At 39.3% G+C, this 23,073-nt stretch overlaps 1 protein-coding gene and 1 pseudogene across 1 annotated transcript; one reads left to right on the forward strand and one right to left on the reverse strand.

The window, feature by feature from the left end:
* The first annotated feature begins 4,656 nt into the window (after positions 1-4,656).
* LOC147503584 (secretory carrier-associated membrane protein 1 pseudogene) lies at positions 4,657-5,597 on the forward strand (annotated as a pseudogene).
* A 1,477-nt stretch (positions 5,598-7,074) lies between these two features.
* On the reverse strand, positions 7,075-8,513 carry LOC147503585 (protein FAR1-RELATED SEQUENCE 9-like). The gene is made up of 4 exons (XM_086604898.1): positions 8,238-8,513; positions 7,456-8,098; positions 7,305-7,357; positions 7,075-7,188 (listed from the first exon to the last, which is right to left on the reverse strand). Exons 1-4 carry the CDS (start codon positions 8,511-8,513, stop codon positions 7,075-7,077), a joined length of 1,086 nt encoding a protein of 361 aa, XP_086461024.1.
* Positions 8,514-23,073: the final 14,560 nt, after the last annotated feature.

The following is a 23,073-nucleotide window of genomic DNA, read 5'->3' on the forward strand; positions in this document are numbered from 1 at the left end:
CATGTATTCTAACAAATCCAAACACCCTATCCAACCTAATCTCAGTGAACTATCACCCGTGGGGAAGAAACACTACATGATTAAGTAAAAATAGAATGTTCGTAAATATCGAGTCCAATCTGTGCCCGTCGAGCACCAACCTTCGTCACCCTCTTTCATCTTCTCCATGAACTCATTCACAAAAAATGAGGGTTTGATACCCCCTTTAGCCCAATGCTTCGGCCTTATATTCGGCCAACAATGCTATGCATAATCAAAAGTCGCAAACTTGCATTCTCCAAACGTAACGGCCTTTCCCCTTCCTATGCTCATTCCTGTAAGCATAGTAACATCCATTGGAGTGATGTCTATCTCGCCTTGTGGAAAGTGGAAAGTGTGAGTTGTGTCCCACCACCGCTCGATCAAAGCGTATATCAAACCAAGGTTGGCGTTTTGATAACTACATCGAAACAATGACCTAAACGGTGATTGTAAAATTTCATTTTTTATGCCTTCAAAACAATCTCCTTTGGCAAGCAATATCTTCCACCAATTGTTCACGGATACCCAACAACACTGCAATTTCATCTCCCCCCCCCTCCCCCCCCCTCATTTGTTCAAAACACTTCATTAAAATTAAAGAAAATACAAATTATGATGTTAGATAAATCAAATTTAACGATCAAATGCTTACCATATTTACACGATGAGAGATGTGAGTTTCCGGGTTTCTAACCAATGTAGCATGTTGATAAGCACCCAAAACTGTAATATTAAACCCCGAGAGACATAGCATTTTGGTCGATTATGTGTTTAATAATCATGTAATAATTATATTTTCGTACTTTTGCAGGTTTCCGCATTTAAAATGAATATAATGATAAAACATACATCGAAGTACGGGAATACTGGAATATTTGAAGTTTCCCACTCAACCCTAGTGAAGCCCAACAAAGCCTGACTAGAGCCGAAGTTTCCAAAAGAACAAAACCAGTGCAGAACGGGACCACATATAAAAAATTAGCAAACTTCCGAAGCTCACATCTGATAAATTTGGATGCCAACGTTGGCTAGTGAAACTGCCATAGCGACCCGGGCGACGAACTCTACGCAAAGACAGAAAGTCGTAAAAATGCCAAAATCGGCACCGCCACTAGACACACTAAGTTGACCTACTTTGCGGGCCCAAAGGCATGACGAGTCAGCATAGGCAAGTAATGGTCACAAATTTGTGCCACCTTGCAATGAGAAAGACACGTACCAATTTAATGTTTGAATTGAATTGGGCTAAAAGACAAAACCAAAACATAAAAGGACAAAACAAATGATAATAAAACAAAACTTTATAAAAAACGAAGTTTTGATCCTAACAAATTGAATTGGGCTAAAAAACAAACCTGATTAAATGTTGGGATTTCACATGAAGGGTCCCCAGCCTATATATATGTGAGGGGGGTCTTCATATATTTTCCTTCAGCATTTTCATGCTTTAGCTTCCGTTTAGCAGATAGTTAGTTTTATTTCAGCACTTACATTCCGTCATTTTCATTCCAGTAGCTTAAATACTGTAAGTCATTTTACCCTTAATAACAGTCATTTCTTTTCTAGTTTAATTCCTGTCTTGCATTTATTTACTTAATGTATACAGCAAGTTTTATTATTCCCTCAATGACCATGAGCTAATCCCCCCCCTCAGGGGGAGGGTTATGCTGCTCGTGTGAGAATCCGGATTGAATCTTTAATATTCTAGAATCATTACTTAGGAATTAGGCATATATAGATTAGACATCCGGTCCCAAAATGGCCCGAGATTTGGACAAATTTGGATCCGATGCTCGGTCTCGTCGCGACTCTATGTTGTCAGACAGCTCTCCAATTTGTCCAGCTAATGTGGAATCGAGCCAGGAGCTGAAATGATATTCCAAAGATGAAATATTAGTTCAACTCCTTATGCTAGTGCGATGCGGCTCAGAGATGTGGGCATGCGCTAGGGATCAATACTCGACCTCGTCTCCGAACACGAGACGAATTAGAGATGTAGTGACGTGGTAATATAAACTGTTGAAAAATGATTCTTTCATGAGTATGATTAACTCTCTCCCTGTTTCTCTATCTTTGTTTATCTACATCAAAATCACCGTAGTAATTTACATTATTTGCATTACTGTTAATTTAATTAAACCAACTAAAAAACCTAAAATCCTACTCACAAAAAGTTGTAATTCCAGTTGTAAACCTTTCCGAGCCCTAAGGTTTGGACGATCCCTTACTCGACCTATCCTACCAAACCCACGTGAGTAAGGTAACTTGACATAAAACGTACGACTAATACGGACTTTGGACTTTGGTCTTCGGACTTCGGACTTTGGACTGTGGACCTCGGACTTAAGTAATTAATCAAGAAAACCAATAAACGTACAATTAAAAGCGTTTTTATCAAATGGCGCCGCTGCATGCCGAAGGACTCTGGACTTAACGTAATAACTGGAACACATCACGTAAAACCCCCTCCCCTACCTCTTCATTTTTTAAATTTCCATTTCTTTTACGATACTAACGTGTTACGTAACTGTTTGCCTTAACTTTTTCTATTAACAAATATCTATGAACCAAGTTTTGTTTATTTTTATTAGCACAGTTTAAGTATTCCGTAGGAACTTGAAGTACTGAACTGACAAAAGAGTCTCGGACGAGACTAAATTAGTAGCGCGAGAGACTAACCACGGAGTATCAACACTCCGGTTTTTCAGGTCTGAGCCACTTTCCTTTTCATTACTTTTTGGACTCTCTTGTCCAGTTTAGCAAGTAAGTTCACAAGCTCGGGAGTTAGTTCGATCGTGTACGAGGAATCGCGGGACACCAGGTTTCAAATCCTTAAACTCTTCAAACTTTGTCGAGGATATTATTTGGTTGTTACTATAACCTGTTTTACCTTGCATGTTTGTGTGTGGCATAAGAACTCTTTGCATATAAATGTGGTTCGTCATTATATATTCACATTAACACGATCAATATGATTCGAATATATTTGGATGTATGTGTAGTTTCAAACCACCTGCTTAGAATATTTTTGTATGTGTATGTTATATCAATTCACGTACGCGATATTCATTTGTATGAGTTCGTTCTTGACATTCCCTTAGCTCACATATAACTTACATATAGTTGTATGTATAAGTAATATAGATTCGCATGTGTAGACTTTCTGCGTAAACTAGTATATGTTAGTTAGTTTCTATTTTAGCATCTATCATTTTTAATTGCATATTTCGTAATCACGTCTCCATAATACATTAATGGGGGATATGACCGAACGCACCTTGTAGAGCCCGCGAGGTTGTGCAATGAATCCTGGCCTTTCATCTAAAGCAATCCAACGGATGTGACCAAATCCCAACCGAAGCAATCGCGAGTTTTGATTCACTAAATATGGGAGGGTAGTTTAGGAAATAAAATTTGTCCGAACCCAAAAATAGAATTTGCGCTCCAAATATAATCGCGACTGCTCTCTCCTATCTTTATCTCTTCTGAGAAATCAAAAACTTTTTGTGTGCAATCTATAAAGGTAAATGCTTAACTTTTCTGTAATTTGTTTAACTTTTCTGCAATTTCTGTATTAACTTTGTGTGTAAATCTTTGTAATCTCTGTAAATCTCTGTAATTTGTTAACAAAGAGGTTGAAGAGTTGTAGCTTTAAGTTAGTGGTATTAATGGAACTAATATTGAGAGTAGAGATTTTAGCATTTCTTCTTTTGAGTGAAATTTGGAAATTTGAGGAGTTGGGGACAAAGTTAAGAGATTTGGGTTTTGAGGGGAGAGCTTGATGAAATTGAAAGTCTAGTACTTATTCACCATCACCCACACTGAAAAAATAACACCATCTCAAAAAGCCCTTGTTCAAAGACCTTGTTGATTGGGTTCGTCCTAATACTCGTGGCTTTCATCAATGCAGACCCGCATGTCAGTCCTCTCTTTATTTTCTCTTGTCTTTTTATTCATTTATATTGTTTTATATTGAAATCATTCTCGGGGTTGTGTTAATCAAAAGGTTTAATCTTTTTTTACCCACAATTCCCATTTGTGATATTTTTATTGTTTGACTAACTGTTTAGAAATATGTGTATGTGAAGGGATTTTAGAAGGGTTTATGCTAAGAGTGGTGTAATTGTCCTTTTGGTGCATTTTGGGCTTGAGGTTTATCTGCTTATCCTTCACTCGTTTATTTCCACTTGTTGATCCTCAATTTTTGTTCCCTGGATTAGTAAATGGAAGTAGCATAGAATCATATATTTAACTCTTGTATGTTGCTATTACAAGATGGATATAACTATTTTTTAGCTCTCAATGAACTGTTTTTTTAGCTAACTGGATGTTTGGTTTGTTGAATTTGTGTTACTATAGATGGAAATAACTATGTGCAATAGGTGTGGTGATAACACTCATTCATCAGATAAATGTGGTTGGTTGTCCACACCTTGTTGCTTTCGAAATTGTCGCGGAAGTAGGACCTTGAAACAGTCGGGCCAAACTCAATCTCTTGGAAAAAAGTTTTTGACCAGCCGCGTTTGCAGAGACTTCCAATGGTTGGAAGACACTAGAGCATCATCAGTAATACCTCTGGAGTATTTGAGATGCAGACAAGTGAATTGCGCAGGGTTTAGAAAGGTCAACACGACAATGAAGAAGAATGAAAATGAAGGTAAATTTTTTTTGAATTGCACCGAGTGTGGGAAGGATTTCCAATGGTTGGAAGAGTTGTTAGCTATGTTAAGGAACAACATTGAGTCGACAAATGAAGTTCAAGCTCTTCCCGATCGCCTCTTCCTCATCTTCTAAAAAGAGATAAAAAGTGAAAATTACACGGTTGAAATTGACGATGATGGTTTGTCGAAAGAGTTTGAGTTTCGTTGTAAAATTAGATGAGTGGTAGTAATGAAGGGGGTGATTTCCAGTTTTATTGTAATGGAAAGTTCTTTGTATCTTTGTATTTTGTTGCGTTTTTAGTGAACTTGCATGCAATAGAGACTTGCGTTATGTTATGTTAACTTGTGTTTTTTTCAGTCGGTGTTCTCGTTGTCTTTTTTCTATACTACTTGCGGGGGGTTTTTTTTTTTTATATTTCTGTGAAATACCAATGCTTTGACAGGTTTAAGAATGAGTCCTGTCTTAAACTCATTGGCAATGTTCTATTGATTGGAAGGTAAAATTGTTGATGACTGCAAAAAATTTTATCTTCAGATGCAGTTGTTAAGTTTTTCTCTTCATTGCTATAATATAATTTACTTCATCTCTGGAGTTCCAGGAGTGTTTTATGGTACCGTCCTCTCTATCGTGCCATGAGGACAGATAGTGCCTTGAAGTTTGGGTGGTTTTTCCTATTTTACTTGCTTCATATTGGCTTTTGCATCTTTGCTGCTGTACCTCCACCTATTATTTTTAAAGGGAAATCTCTAACAGGTATACTTACTGCAATAGATGTGCTCAGTGGCAATGCTTTGGTTGGGATTTTCTATTTGATTGGATTTGGATTGTTAAATGCGGAATCGATGATCAACATCCGGGTTATTGAAGCAAGTACACATGTATTTGAGGAGGTAGTGGTAAAGCTGCAGAGATGAGGCGGGATGCAACAAAGAGGAGCTATGAGGGCAGCAATATAATGTCATATGACAACATACAAGACCAACATATAGATGGATTGAAGATGCCTTCTTTTCACCGGAGAAGACATATAGAACTATCTTGCCTCGAGGGGATTCCCTGCCGGATACTCAAGACACATTGATGATTTATTTTTTGCTTCTTGTTGTGGAACATGTTATGCGTTCAAAGTCTTTTTTCTTGACTTTTTTTTTGTAATAACAATAGCACAATCAACTACATGGACTAGCGGGGAGTTTGATACACCATTTGATGCACCAATTTGTTTTTAGTAGTTGGCCATCAAACCGATGGAAAAAGTGCAATGCTTGGTTGAAGCTTTAATGGGTTTTCAGTTCAATCATGTTGGTGGTGGTACTAAAACTAGGCGACCCATTACTCTTCATATGAAATATGATCCCGATTCTGAAGTGCCCATTTGTCGTCTTGTTTCGATAATGACCCCTTTGTTCTTTGAAGAAAAATCTCTCCGTGAAATTCAAGCAAGTCATTTTTTTTGTTTACTTTTGTATTTTTTTGAGTTTCTAAGACTGGTAGAAGATATATTCGATACTTTTAGTGGTTGTTAAGAACAATGTATTTGACCGAGAAAGATGTTTACTTGCAATCTTGTGCAGGCTTATATTGAGTTTGAGAATATGAGGTTGGAGAATGAACCATGTCGGTTTTTTGCTAAGGAGATAATCGTTAGAGTGGACTATAAATATTGTCCAAACCTTACCATAATAGACACACTGGCCTTATCGCTCCAACTCCAGTGGTCGATAAGGAAATCAATTGTACCACATTGATCTTTAACCTTTAACCAAAGGGCGTACATAATAACAATAGAAGACATATAGTGTACTAAGGACAAATCGAAGTTTAAAAGGAAGTTAGAAACACGCCTGATCATGACTCATTATCTTGGTTTGCTCGACGGGTTATGTGAAAGAATTTCATTATCTTCGGGTTTGCTCGGACAGTTATGTGAAAGAATTTCATTATCTTGGTTTGCTCGACGGGTTATGTGAAAGAATTGTCACCGCCGCCCGACAAGCGGCACATCCAATCTTGACTTAACAATGGTTAGAATTTAGAACAATTAAAAAAAAAAATGAAATTTGGCACATCTATTATAGCAAAACTTGCAAGCAATATTAGCATACAAATAATTTATTTTCAAGCTATTTCTAGCAAATATAGACCACTCAATTTACTGCAGACATTCTATGAAACATCTAATGATCTCAAATAGGGATCCATAATTCAACAAATATAGACCACTCAATTTCCCCCAGATGAAACAAGTTCGTTATAACCATATATCTGCAACAACTCAAATCGGTCTATACTAGGCTATGTGTTTCTGACAACCAACGGTCTTCCTCACCAAGTTTCCCGCCATAGAGTGAGAACTTGCATGGAGAGTGAACCATGACCACTTCAGTACCTTTAACAACTCAACTGCAAGGAAGGAGTAATAGGCAAATAACTGTAAATTCTCTGCACATTACATGTCATTTTCCCCATGTTAGCAAGCTTAACTTCTCCCTTGTAAGCTTCAACCTGTTCCACATAAACCAATAACAAACACAAGATTTCATTGCCATAAAAAACAAGTGAACTACAAACACAAGCTCCAACACTCAACACTATAATACAAAAACATACAAGCTTCAAACAATTTCAATCATCTTTGCGTCGTCCTCGTCTTTGTCCTCGTCCTCGTCTACTACTGTAAAGCAAAAAGAATGGAAAACGACAAGTTTTAAAGGCAATTGCGATAAGATAGGATACTACGAATTAAGCTTAAGGAGGCAATATTATACTTACTTGGGCCCTTTTTTATGTTTGGATTTTCAAGACAATTTCGTCTGTCATGGTTAACACCAACTTTGTTACAACATGTACATCTCCTCTCTGTCTTTGCTTTGGCTTTTCCGCATGCTTGTTCAAGACCACCTTTTATTCTACCATTGGCCTTGGTTTTCTTATAAATATTCACGGCTTTTTTTCTTCCTTTTGTTTGAGAGATGTTAGGATTCTGAAGTAAAACTTGGGATGGGTCGTCAAGTGGCGGTGCTGAACTATCACCAACGGTGCATGAATTAACAACACAAATACCAGGGTCAACTTCCTTCTTTTTCTTAAGCTCCACTGACAGTTCTTGTAGTCTTTGCAGCATTAATTGGTAAGTCTCATCAGTTTCCGTAGCTTCATAAACCAACTGATTAGCAACCATTTGAAGTTGAGTAGTTCTCAGCATCTCAGAGTTCTCATGGCCACTTACTAGTCTACGGTCATACTCAACTCTATACTTATTTGCCCCTTTCATCCACCTCTTAAGAATAAAGTGCTCAGGAATCTCAATATCACGACTCTGAAATACCTTTATGAGGTGTCCACAAGGTATCCCCATAAACTCAAAAGTTTTGCATTCACAATTACCTTCTTTTGTCGTTGGGTTGAACTTCACCTTCCATTCATTTCGTCACCTATAATGAAGGAAAGTTACATTGTAGTAATGAAGGTTGAGTTTCATTATAAAAGTAGATGAGATATAGTAATGAAGGGAAGTCACTTTTGTAACTTCGCGACTTATAAGTGTAGGTTACATTGCCGTCGGTGCCTTTTTCATCATCATGCAGGACATACTCGGTTTCAGCTACCTCGAATTCTTGCTTGAACCTATCATATGCATTCCTTGTATACACACTTGCTGCACTCTTCAAGAGAAAGGAATTACCGCATACAATCCGATTCGAGTGTTCAGTAATATAATCCTCTTTTTTTTCTCTTTCAACAATCTTCTTCAAACACTTATCATTCTTCACTACAAACTCTCTAAGAGTTGTCGTAGTTGTGAAAAAATTCTTGTAAAAAGAATTCATGCTTTCGAAGCAAGAGTCGAAGTCTTGGGCATAAAAAGTATCCTAGTGATAAATTGGAGCCCATTTGTGTCGAATCTTGTACATCTCTTGAAGCCATTCATTCTCCTCCAACTTAAAACTAGGCATCAATTCTGCCCACCTCCTTTCAAACACATCAGGAATAAATATTTTCTGAATACATTGTTTGAATTCTTTTTTGAATTTTAACCTCCTGTAATAATAATTCGGAAGCTTTTTAGGAAACTTCTTCATAATGTGCCATAGGCAGAATCTGTGTCGAGTATTAGGGAATACCGTACCAATAGCTAGAGTCATAGCCCTATCTTGATCTGTGATAATTGCAGATGGGGCACGTCCGCCCATAGCTCAAAGCCAAGTCTCAAAAACCTACTGAAAAGAATCTTCTGTTTCATCCAAAGGTAGTGCACAACCAAATTGGATTGATTGCATATGGTGGTTAACTCCAGTAAATGGGGCGAATGGCATTTCATATACATTCTTACGATATGTGGTGTCAAAGAAAACCACGTCACCAAAATACTAATACTGTGTACGCGACCGACCATCTACCCAGAAAAAATTAATGGCCCTTGCTTCATGATCTATCTGTATTGCATAAAAGAAATTATGATCCTCTATCATCAAAACTAGTTTGTACTCCGTTAAGTATATTAACAACTTTATTCACAGGTACACCACCATCACGAAATGAGTCAATCAACATCTTAGCTGCAGCAGGCATATTTCTATTAACAGGCATACACATCATTTTTGCTGGACTAACCAGATTGTGATTGTGCTCTCAAGTCAATTTCACCACTTTCCAGATTCCACTATTTTGCTGCTTTGTCACCCTCATTGAAGCAAGACACCCACATTTAACTGTATTTGTGTTTCTTTTTCTCACTTCTTTCTCAGTTCCATCCACATTCATATTTTTGCTTCCTCGATCTCTATAAATCCCAAAATGCAAGCAAGTCATTTGAACACTACTAACTTCATCCGGACGAGAATATGATTTTTCCGAGCTTCGAATTACAGGACTAAATCCAAACAATTTTCCGTAATCTATATAGAATTGTTTTGCAGCCTCAAGAGTTTCAAAACACATTCCCAAACACGGTGGCTTCACAATTTCGACTTCCACTTCAAACTCCGGAGGTTGAACAGAGGAAGAACATGCCGTATAAGGCTCAGGTACTGCAAATAAATGTGTCCACGTCAATTAAAAAAAAAAAACTAACACAGTACAATAATACAGTATTGAATTCGTTGGTAGAAATCGAAAATAAAATTAAAACATTAGTTGCTCACCTGAACTATATTCTTCCTGCTCTCCAACTTCATCAATCAATATGGAGTCGTCCATATTTTGGAGAGAGAGTCGTCTATACTTCAAAAGTGGTGCACCTTTCTTCAATTCTGAAAATATGAATAAGCAGGACCATATAAAATTAGAGCTACAACACTTCAACCATATATCTTGTTGGATCGCGCTTAAGAAGAAAATATTGTGTAGCTAGGAAGAAAACCAAAATAATTTCATGCACGCACAAGCCCAGCCCATACCAAAAAAGTCTAATATTCAAATGAAGAGGAAATGGCGGTCATTGCTAAAACCTCTTCACTTCCACTCCAACCAAACGACCACTTTCAATTTCATCAAGCTCTCCCCTCAAAACCCAAATCCTTTAACTTCGTCCCCAACTCCTCAAATTTCCAAATTTCACTCAAAAGAAGAAATGCTAAAATCTATACTCTTAATATTAGTTCCATTAATACCACTAACTTAAAGCTATAACTCTTCAACCTCTCTGTTAACAAATTACAGAGATTTACAGAGATTACAGAGATTTACACACAAAGTTAACACAGAAATTGCAGATAAGTTAAGCATTTACCTATATAGATTGCACACAAAAAGTTTTTGATTTCTCAGAAGAGATAAAGAGAGGAGAGAGCAGTCACGATTATATTTGGAGCGTAAATTCTATTTTTGGGTTCAGACAAATTTTATTTCCTAAACTACCCTCCCATATTTAGTGAATCAGAACTCGCGATTGCTTCGATTGGGATTTGGTCACATCCGTTGGATTGCTTTAGATGAAAGGCCAGGATTCGCTGTGCACAACTTGTGGCTACAGTGCATGTGGCTGTATCCCCCCTACATTAATTACGTAAAAAAAAAAAAAAAAATCATAGTAATTAAAAATTTCATCTAAATCATCTTAATAACACCCCGCATAATACACCATCATAAATCATCATCCTATTCCATCAGTGCCTAGGAAACTTGAAAAAAGTTGAGGTTGCCTAATTAAGGAACGTACTAGCACGAACAACCTCCCTCAATTCTCTCAGGTGACCTGGCTGCTGGAATATTCACACGTTATCCTAGCTTACTCCTCAAGTTAGTTAGCAATTTCGGGGAAGACGTGCTTCACCTCCCTCTTTCCTTAATTCTAAAACCTCCAGTCATAATTCGTTCTTTATGAGCCTTAAATTAAAATTTATATTTGTGTGAGACTACGGTCTGGTAAACATAAGGAGTTAGAACTTACATATCGGCGTCGGAAATACAATAAACAACTGCTTATGCTATCTCCTAGACATAGTTCCTCCTCCGTAAACCAACCTCGTCAAACATCTCCGTTGCCATCATCTCCCTTAATTATGGCCCAGGAAAATCCCACAATCGAGAAACCCCTTTCGGATTTCTATACTGCTTTACAAGAAGGACCTGCTTCTTGCATTAAACTCGATGCTATTGTAGGTGATTTTCGAATTCGCCAAACATTTTGGTTTGTTACCTATTTACCATGGTCTAGACCATGAAAAACCGTATAATCACCTTCGCCGGATGCAACAAGCGATCCACCACTTTCCGCCATCCGGATTACCAACTAACAAGTCTTGTTTAGGTTGTTTCCCTTCACCTTAGCCGATAAAGCTTCGGTTTGGCTCACGGATGAAGCGCCGCAATCCATTGACACATGGGCCAAACTTCGTTACAAGTATTCATGATAAAGTTCTATACTTTAAGAAAACTACAGAAATGCTTCAAAAGATTCAATTCTTTTTCGACAAAGACCCCGTGAATCCTTTTTGGAAGCATGGAGCAGATTTACTGATCTACTTCTCGAATGTCCCCATCATCAACTCGACACCGCTGTATTAGTCCGTTCATTCTTTAATGGTCTCTCTGATCATCAAAAGGAAACATTAGATATCATGAACGGAGGTTGTTTCATGGACAAGGTATTCTTGAAGCATACACTTTTCTTGAGAAACGGGCTTCATGGCACCCATTGGGGAAACACTGATTCTTCTAGATCTTCTAAAGACACTCCTACCAAAGTTACGTCTATGTTCGAGGTCAAACCCGATCCGGAATTAAAAACTCTAATCGAGTCCCTAAACAAAAAGGTCGATGCTCTTTCGGTACAAGTAAATGATCAAAAATCCAAACAGGTCATGGCTGCCAACGCTTCCTCATGTCCTCTTTGCTTAAGTCCTGAGCACGCCGATTCTTATTGTCCTTTGGTATACGAGTGCCCTCCCCAACCTTCTGAAGAGGCTTGTGCTTTGAATTTCCCTTATGCACCTTTGCGACAACATCTGAATTTAGCTTGGACACCCCCTGCCCAACAACAAGCTCCTCCGGGTGTCAACAACGTTCCTCTATGACCACCCGCGAACTACAATTCCTATCGTCAAGGAAATCCTCCGCAATTCCAGTAAGGGCAAAGTAATTTTCCCAACAATACAAACATAGGGTACCAAAACAACTGCAACTTTGTTTACGCTAATTAAGGATATGGCTACCAAAATCAACCCGTAAATAATAACCGTGAACTAGTTCCTACTGCTCCGCTGGTACAATCCACAGCCGATAAAATAGCTGAAACTTTTCTGACATACATGAATCAACAGAATCAAATCTTAGCTTCTATCCAACAGTCTCTTCAGCTATTAGCTCAGGATAAAAGTCAAAAGGGCGTGTTCCCTAGCCAAGCAGTTCCAAACCCTAAGCCTACAAACACTGCCTTTGAACTCAACAATGCACCAGGATCTAGTAATCCAAGCCAAGGTGAGGTAAATGCCATTACCACTCTTCGTTCTGGCCGAACCATCGACAATAAAATACGTATGCCAGACGAGGAATCGACGAAAACCACGGCTGATGTCCTTCCAACTCCTACCTCACAACCTATAATGGACGAAGTTGTACCTTCCAAATCTACACCCACATCCCTAGGGAAAGACGCCACTGATCCTTATGCGCGATTCCGCCCAAAAGCTCCGTTCCTTACCCGTTTGGTAAAGAACAAACGTGACGAACATTTTGATGAGATCCGTGAAATCTTAAAAAAATTGACCATAAACTTACCTTTCCTAGATGCGCTTAAGCATTTACCCAAGCATGCCAAGTTTTTGAAGGACATGTGTACCACCAAACGATGTATGAATATTCCTCAACAAGCGTTCCTCACTGAGCAGTTTCCCTCGATTACCACTACCAATGGTGTGGTAAAGTACAAGGACCCAGGTCGACCAACTGTACCATGCACGTTGGGCGACAAGTATACCGCTACCGTACTTTTAGACCTAGGTGCCAGTGTTAACCTACTTCCCTATTACTTATTTAAGCAGTTAGGTCTTCATGAATTAAAACCTACCAATATGACTCTGCAACTCGCAGATCGCTCCATCAAGTACCCAAAAGGCATAGTAGAGAACGTCATAGTCAAGGTCCAAGATTTTTACTACCCAGTTGATTTTGTCATTTTAGATACTGAAGTGGCCTGTGACTCCATTCCTATCATCTTGGGACATCCTTTTCTTACAACTGCTAACGCTCTCATCAATTGTCGGGACGGTTCAATGACATTGTCTTTTCGGGAACCTTTCTCATTTAACTCAACGTATTCAAATTAACGAAACAATTTCCCGATCCTATAATGGAGGGAGAGATTAGTTTGGTTGATAGACTGGAACATGATTATCTCACAAACTCTTTTCCCCCATACGAGATACACCAATTTCTTTCTTTTGATAATCCTGAGTTTGATGATGATTCGTACATAAAGGATGTCCACACATTATTAGAGTCGGTACCACTATTTGATCCTACTGCTGCGTTGCAAACTGATTCAGAAGAACCGGATTCACTCTTTTCCATTGAAGAGATGATCCCTCAAGAATCCTTAATTCCAAATCCTCCAACGTGCATCTCGATCTCGATGGTAGTCACCCTATAATAATTTCTACTCACTTAACTATCAACGAAGAGGCACGTTTGATTCATGTCATTCGTGAACACCGCTCCGCTATCGGATGGTCCTTAGATGATATCAAGGGAATAGACCCTAGCATATGCACGCATCGCATACATCTCGATGGCGGCACAAAGAAATCGCGAGAACCACAACGTCGCCTTAATCCCGCCATGAAGGAAGTGGTGAGATAGGAAGTTTTACGTTTACTTGATGCGGGTATCATATACTCTATCTCTGATAGTGATTGGGTTAGTCCTGTCCACGTTGTTCCCAAAAGTCCGGCATTCAAGTTGTACAAAATGAAAATGGTGAGTGCATCTCCACTTGCATTCCATTAAAATGGAGAATTTGCATTGACTATCGCAAACTTAATGCCAGAACACGTAAATATCACTTCCCTATCTCATTCATTGACCAAATGCTAGAACGTTTAGTCGATCATGCTTACTACTCTTTTCTTGATGGCTATTCCGGATACTTCCAAATTGTCATTGCTCCCGCCGATCAAGAAAAGACAACTTTCATGTGTCCCTTCGGAACCTTTGCATACAGACGAATGCCTTTTGGTCTTTGTAATGCCCCAGGCACCTTCCAACGCTGCATGCTGCATATTTTCAGTGATATGGTGGAACGTTATATGGAAGTCTTCATGGACGATTTTTCCATCTACGGAAATTCCTTTGACAACTGCCTATCCAACCTTTCTAAAGTATTAACGCGTTGCGAAGAGAAAAATCTGGTACTCAATTGGGAGAAGTGTCATTTCATGGTTACCAAAGGACTTGTTCTAGGTCATATTGTTTCGAAAGAAGGGATAGAGGTTGATAAAGCTAAAATTGTTAAAATTGCTTCGCTACCTTTCCCACGTACAGTTCGTGATATCCGTGCCTTTTTAGGCCACGCTGGGTTTTATAGGAGATTCATTTAGGATTTTTCTAAAGTTGTTCGACCTTTAACCAATCTCCTGCTTAAGGATGCAGTATTCGACTTCAATTTCAATTGCAAACAAGCTTTTGATACTCTAAAAACCGCTCTGACTACCGCTCCTGTCATTCAACCCCGATTGGTCCCAACCATTCGAACCGATGTGACGCTTAGCGACTTTGCTATTATTGGCGCCGTACTAGGTTAGCGGCGTGATGACAAACCCGTTGTCATTTACTACGCTAGTAAAACTCTTAATGACGCTCAACGTAATTACACAACAACTGAGAAAGAGTTCCTAGCTATTGTCTATGCTTTGGATAAGTTTCGCCCTTACCTAGTTGGAACATCCACCATCGTGATATCTCGACCATGCGCGCCGGTACTTACTTGCGAAAAAGGATGCAAAACAACGATTGTTCCGCTGGATCCTTCTCTTGCAAGAATTCACCCTGGAAATTAAAGATAAGAAAGGAACCGAAAATGTCGTGGCCGACCATTTATCAAGGCTGGTTAGTGATATTGATAGTGATTCTGAAGCCATCTGTGATTCCTTCCCAGACGAATATTTGTACTCTATTTTCTCATCTCCATGGTACGCGGAAATCATTAACTACCTAGTTACTGAGGAAGTTCCTTCCTCTTGGTCACGTCCTGATCATAAAAAGTTCTTATCCACTGTAAAATATTATTTTTGGGATGACCCCTACTTCTTTAAGTATTGTTCGACCAACTCATTCGTCATTTGCATTCTCGACGGGAGCACACCGACGTATTATCCTTTTGCCATGAACAATCTTGCGGAGGTCATTTCAGTGGAAAGAAAACTGCAGCCAAGGTATTACAATGTGGTTTTTATTGGCCTACCTTTTTTGCCGATGCACATGAACATTGCATAGCTTGCATTCGTTGTCAGCACCTAGGTCGAATTACCAAATGAAATATGATGCCCCTAAATCTTATCTTGATTGTGGAAATTTTTGATGTTTGGGGCATTGATTTTATGGGACCTTTCCCTATTTCTCAAGGTTTTCTATACATTTTAGTTGCTGTAGACTATGTGTCCAAATGGATTAAGGTACTCGCATGTCGCTCAAATGACCATAAGACTGTCGTGAAATTTGTTAAAGAAAACATTTTCTCTCGTTTTGGTGTCCCCAAAGCTATCATCGATGATGGGGTACACATTTTTGTAATAAAATTTTTGGGTTTTTAATGAAAAAATATGGAGTTACTCACAAGGTTGCTACTCCATATCACCCACAAACGAGTGGCCAAGTGGAAGTCTCCAACAGAGAGATAAAGTCTATTATGGAGAAAACTGTTAACCCATCAAGAAAGGACTGGTCTCTCCGCTTATCAGATACCTTGTGGGCATACCGAACATCATTTAAGACACCTATAGGGATGTTTCCTTACCGCATTGTTTTTGGAAAACCTTATCATCTGCCAGTTGAACTTGAGCATTGTGCCCTTTGGGCCATCAAAAGCCTCAATTACAATATCATCGAGGCAGGCGAGAAGCGAAAACTGCAATTAAATGAGCTTGAGGAGATTCGGAGTGATGCTTATGATCTCTCGAAATCCTACAAAGCTAACATGAAAAGAGTGCACGACAAGCACATTTTGCGAAAGGATTTTAAAATTGGCCAAAAAGTTTTACTGTACAACTCCATATTACACATTTTTCCTGGTAAATTGAAAACACGATGGTCTGGTCCTTTCATTGTGTCAGCTGTGAAACATTATGGGGCAATCTCTTTGCTTAATCCATAAGATAACAGCGAATTTCAAGTCAATGGACAACGCCTAAAACATTACCACGAATTACGCTCACCAGATGTTGAACAGACTCTTCTTCAGGATCCGGTCTACACAGACTAGATGTTTCATTTGGCGTACTCAATCTTGTTTCTATAGAGGGTATGCCATTTTGGTAGCTGGGCCATCTTCTATCTTATGATCTCCATAGTTCTTTGAAGTGTGTGGTTACAAGCGCCGGAACCTTAGTCCACGAAAACTCTATTTCAGAACTGAGTATAAATGTCTTCTGCAACACGAGCAAACGTGCTTTTCGGTAAACGATGGGTACCTAAAATTTCACCTCCTTCCTTCTCTTCCCTTTTCTACTCTCTACCTCGCGAACTTCAGCTAATCATTTGGTGTAAGTCTCACTCATCACGAATAGGGAATGGTCGTAGTATTTTTGCTCAAAGAAAGCGGCGACGCGGCGCGAAGGATGGGCTGCTGTATGCATTGTCAAACACCCTTCTGTCTAGGCCCTGACTTCCTATCCGATACTAGCCAGTTTAAGGTATACTTTTGTCTGACACTAGCTGCGCAGGATAATCTTTGTCGCCGCGCCGTTTCTCCCACAGGTTGGGATTCGTCTTGAGAATCTGACGTTAAAAGACTCGATTCATCTTAAGAATCTGAAGTTAAAAGACTCAACTCGTCTTGAGGATTTGATGTTAAAAGACTCACCTTGTAGATATGTTTATATTGTTGCCTTTTCCCTTTGCATTAAGTTTTGCACATGAGATTCGTGTCCAACCTCGGATGTCGCATACTTGGAACACAAACGGGCAATGGATTCCACCAGACTAACCCTAGAATTGGTTACTTTGAGTTCCCTTGGGGCGGTTTAAGGATGATCGTATGTAATAAGGGCAATTTTATTAGACCGTAGCGTGCACGGTCCAGGATAGTACTGTCTTGCCCCTAACCCCATAATACAGAGAGGTAAAGCCACAGTCTGGCTAGATTGGGTTCGCTCCAGAGCCAACATGACAGTTGTCTATGATTTAAGATGGTGACTCTTCTGGACATCCAGTGTTCTTCACGTATATCTCCCTTGTATATAAATAAAATCTTTGTTTATAAATAAAACACTCTCCTTCTTTTCAAAAACTCTTGTGAACTTTGAGGATGACTCATACAATTGGATAGCATTTTTCGTGTCGATAGTTTTGATATCTCATTCATCCAATTCGGAGTCCAAACGAGTCGTGGGTAAGCGTTTAGATTTTTTAGGCTTAAATCGGGCTTTAGGCTTGATTTGGGCTTGGGAAAATTTTTTGGCCCAACCAAAATATCGAATTCTCGGTCTATTTAAACATGACAAACCCAAAAACACGCGTCACCCTTACATCCTTCTTCTTCCCAAAAAACCGGATCTTGCCCCCTCTCGCTTTAGTCTCGCACGAGACAGGCCCACACTATATCCAGGTCTCGCGCGCGACTCTTACAACTCCGACCACAATTCCCTTCCGTCAGCAAGTCCCATTTCTTCTTCTCATCATTAATCAATATCCAGCCTCTCCCTAAGACCAGTGATGGTCGGTAACAGGCGTATTTGTGTGGAGAAAATTTTGGAAATTTATTTGGAAACGGGATGTTTGCTCCATTATTTGATAATGAAATCCACTCTAGAGGATTGGAGTACTTGTTATATGCTAATGGAGGGCTTTATTCCAAGGATTTGGTTGATTGAAATTCTACGATAATGGGAGCTTTAATGGCGACCATTTTTGGGTTACCGTCGAGGGTGTGCGCCACGAAGTCACACCTGTTTTGCTCTCTGGGATCACGGGCATTCCTCTGGTCGACCACATACTGACTCAGCAGCAGTCCGTGTACCCACGGACTTACGACCTAATGCTCGACACGCTAATCGAAGGAGAGTACAACATAGACGGAAAATGCGCGTATCAGCGTTCGGTACGACGGAACCAGTTGGTTGTGACTCAATGGCTGGGACTGAACGTCATTGGCACCTCGAAGCCCTCAGACATCAACAAGACCTTCCTCCACCTTCTCGGATCCTCCAGGGCGAAAAAGGGTAACTTCTGCATCGTTACCTTTCTTTTTGATATTATTACACATGCCACTCTTAGATCAGCCCCTCTTGCTGTTCTGGTAACACAAGTTATGATTACCTTGGGTTTTCTATCCGCCACCCCGTTACTCCCTATACCACAATATGAGAATATGCTTGTCTTCAAGAAATGCATACTGGACCCTTGGGAACCCACAGCACCAAGGGCTACTGAGCACGCTAGCGTAGGCTTATCTCACCCACCCTACTTTGATGAGACTGCCATGAGTAAGATCACCCATCCCATAGAGGCCTTACGTGCTATGAACAGTGGTTTGAGAGACATGTACACTCGCCAGGTATCGATGAGACGTACCTTGGGCGAGTTAAGGACATATATGACCACTCGCCACGAGTCGATGACAGACAGCATGGGCGAATTCCAACAAGAAATGAGAGCTTCCATGACTACATTTTAGGACCATATGTTTACTCGCCAGAACCAGTTCCAGCAAATATTCATGGCAAGCCAGCATCAGTTTCAGGCTCAGGTGATGGATACTTTGGGTGATATCCAGGAGCAGTTAGCCTCCACGGGAGCTCGTACTGCACGACGTCGCAGGACTCCTGGTTCTTCTTCTGCAGCCCCCGAGGATTCTTCTGCAGCCCCTGAGGATCATCAGTAGCTAGTTTATTTTTCCAGTCTTGTATAATATTTATGTCAGATATTTGATTTACGTGTTTGCATTTCTAGCTTAATAGTAGGTTATTTCCTAAAAATTTCTGCCTGGATATATTAGTTATGTCTAATATTATATTATATAGGTAGGAACATATATAATAATAATAATATATATATATATATATATATATATATATATATATATATATATATATATATACATATATATTTTAGATGCCACATTTAACAACAAATTTTACCGTAAACTAACGTTTTATTAAATGGTCAGAAAACAGTCATGAAAACGCATAAAAAACGGTCATGAAAACGCACACACAAAAAAAAAACGGTCAGAAAACGGCAAAGTTTTTTTATAAATAAGTTCAACACTTCCTCCACATTCACTCATTTCATATTCTTCCCTCTACACTTCTTATTCTAAAATATCGTTTTTAGTCCACTTCAAGCTTCATGGATGCCCTAGAAAAGTTTGAGCAGCGACAAATTGAATATGCTAATCAAGTCTTCATGCTTGTTTGTTTCATTATAGTAATGTTGTTAATGTGGCATATAGTTCTATCTAATAATATTTAGGTTTGTATTTCATTTCCCGTATCATTATGTTGTGTTTCCATACCGTTGTACGTTCTTACATCTTACATTTTCCTTGTCCTTCTACTTAAAAAAAAAAAAAGGCTCCTTGTCACATGCCCCATTCTTCTCATCCACACTACATCCACTTTTGCGCATATCTTAGAAGATACACGTGGTCTAACTACCCTGTGACACCTCGATCCGTATCTTTTACATTTTCGGATTGGTGCCTATTTATAACAAGGATAGACACCTCAAAAATCTAACTTCCCTTTTTCCAAAAATATTTTTCTTCACCACTCCATCTCTAATGGCCCTCACTCGAAGTTTCATGCCCGAGCAAAATTTTATGGAAAATTTTCAAAATGGTCTTTTTCATCCTTTTTTTGACACAGAAATATTACGTCGAGGATGGTACCCTTTTTTACATCATAAGCAGGCATTTTATTCCAGAGAATTGGTCTTGTTGTTATATAAAAGCGGTTATTTCCAAAACGGGCAATTCTTTGTCCGTGCAAACGGATGCGAGCGTGAATTGACTATGGAAATCATCTCTGAGGTACTTCAAATTCCTATTACAAACCAAGGAGTACACCTTCAGGATTCACCTTTCGACAATATCAGGCATCTGATGTTTGCAACTATCCTTCACGGCGAATTCAACCAGAAAAACCGTATTGTTTATCAGCGATCTTTGCAAAAGAACCAATTATCTGTGATCCAATGGGTAGCTCATAATGTGCTCGGCACGTCTAAGACTTCTGAAATAACCAAACCCTCCTCCATCTACTCTGGGTCTTACAGAGTAACTGCAATGATTTTTGCATTATTAAATTTCTCTGGAACGCGATCGCACGTGCTAGGAAAAAGGCAGCTCCTTTACCAACCATTGTGACACTTATCATGATACGTTGGGGTTTTTCTAGTACTTCTCCTCATACACCTCTTCGAACAACTAACATTCTTACCATTCACTCAGTATGTAGGAACGGATTCTGGAACCCCGACGTTGCAAAGAACTATGTCGGTGCAGAAACCGACGAAGATTGTTCCGCTGACAACATCTTCACTGAAAATGCATTATGCAACGTATTTAATCCCATGGAAGGGCTTCGTTTAATGCAACAAGGACTGATGACATTATTCAAACGTCAGAACATTATCATCACCAGTCTTCTTGAATTTCGGGACTGCGGACAATAAATGAAGAGGAACAAGCACAATTCTTGCGACGACCACAACCGGTTCTTGGCAAATCACACTCTCATAATGGAGAACCACGAGATTTACCGCATGAGAAAGCAAAATGTTGCAACGGGTCATTTAACGGATTGAATGGCATAGAAAATCTTATAAATGGATCCCTCCCACAAAAGGATCCTCGCCGTTACTTGGGCCCATGAAACCATTTAAATTTTGCAATTTTATATTATTTGTCATTTTCTTTTTAGTTTTTAATTTTCCTATGGTAATTTGTTTTTACTTCATTATTCTCATCATACTCTAATATTTGTTTATCCTTGTCTAAACAGGTCACAATTTTTTTCACACATCTTCTACAATGGAAGATCCAAAGATGATTCCAGAACAATCTTTCCATTCGTTGCTGAATTCTCCTGCATATGGACATCTTTTCAGAGACTACATCACTCAAGTTGGTTGGAACTCTCTTATTCTACACCCGGAGCAGACATACTCCCCAGGTTTGGCAACTTATTTTTATGATCACATGGAAGATCTACCGGTGTCCGGGGTTTCCCTTTGAATGGGTTTACACTCCGTATTGGTAACACCCGACACTCTTTTACGAGCCAAATTTATTTGCTATGGCCCTAGACCTTTCCTCCTCTTCAGCCGGACCTCCCCATTCAATACATGATAGAGAATGACTTTAATGACTATTCTAGGGAAGATTTTGCTGCGCCCGGTATGGCGATGGCATTGCCCACGTCGATGAAGCGTGCGCGGGGCGATGGCCGGACTTCACTATTCCACTAGCGGTATGACCATGAATGTTGGAACCGCCATGTTATTTATTCTTCTGAACATCATGGGGGATTGACATTTTTCCACTGCATCAAAGTCAGCGTGTAAGACATTCCATGCATTAGCCCAGCAACATACCGCCTTTAACATTACAGACCTAGTAATTGAGAATCTTAAGAAGGCTCGGTCTTTTCGGCAGCACTATATCATCCTGCCAGTTACAGCATGCAGGATAGTGAGGACGTACTTCCCACAGTTTGCGGCCACCTTTCAGGACTAGATAAAGGTCGACTCTATGTGTCCAACAAACAAGATAATTCGTTCTTTGCGATTTCGGACATGGAGACGCCCTGCAAGGTATCTAAAGAAATTTCGTTCTTTCCCTAATGATGATAAAATGATAGCTCATCTAGACAATGCAAAAAAGAGGAAGTGGAGTGAAGTCTGGAAAGCTATGATAGATTGGCGGGATGCAAATGAATGACATTTCTACAGGGACGAGGCAAGGATGGACTATCCCCTAGTTCAAGATTGGGGCAATGTGAGTTGATGCATGTACATATTTGTTTTACGTTTTGATGTGAAATAAATAAATAACCTAATAGTGTGCTTCTACTTTTATGATGTATAATATATAGTGTGTGACAAGAAATTTTTGTGGAAGATGTCAGCTATATTTTTGCTCAAAGCCTCTCAGGTATACTCTTTCTTCCTCTTAACACTTTGAGGACCACGATTCCGACATTTGTTTGGGGGGTGGTGAGAACTTTTGCAAAAATTAGGCATGCATAGTTGTATATAGTTTACTTGATGTCTAAATAAACGTATTTAGTGACAAATTCTCGTTTCCCTTTCTATGATGAAAAATATTTAGAAATCTCACCCTAACATCATAATTAGGACTTGTTCTTAGAAACTTAATTTAATACGTATGCAATAGTTTTTACATCTTTTCATGAGCATTCATGCACGAACTATCATTAAATGTACACAGCAGTAAGTTTTTGGGACCCACGGTTAGACAACTTAGTTTCTATATCCTGTAAGAATCTAACCAAAAGCCTCGAAATGTGTGATATATGAGTAATGACACAGATGAGTAGTTCTTCTGAATAGAGAAGTTCACACGTCTACTTACTTGATCACTACCCAAATCCTAGGCGAGAATTTAGGCCTTCTTTGGAGCGATATAGCCAAAAATTCACACCTGTAAAAAAAATTTACCGCTAGTTACTGAACCTTTCATTAATCCTTTCTATTTCATCAAAAAAATCATTA

Source organism: Coptis chinensis, chromosome 4 (genome assembly GCF_015680905.1).
Source record: "Coptis chinensis isolate HL-2020 chromosome 4, ASM1568090v1, whole genome shotgun sequence".
Classification (NCBI taxonomy): domain Eukaryota; kingdom Viridiplantae; phylum Streptophyta; class Magnoliopsida; order Ranunculales; family Ranunculaceae; genus Coptis; species Coptis chinensis.

Coding starts and splice junctions, on each gene's coding strand:
- LOC147503585 (XM_086604898.1), bottom strand. CDS start 8,513: ATGAATTCTTTTTACAAGAATTTTTTCACAACTACGACAACTCTTAGA. Junction 8,099..8,237: donor AAAAAGGCACCGACGGCAAT/GTAACCTACACT, acceptor AATGAATGGAAG/GTGAAGTTCAACCCAACGAC. Junction 7,358..7,455: donor AAACATAAAAAAGGGCCCAA/GTAAGTATAATA, acceptor TTTGCTTTACAG/TAGTAGACGAGGACGAGGAC.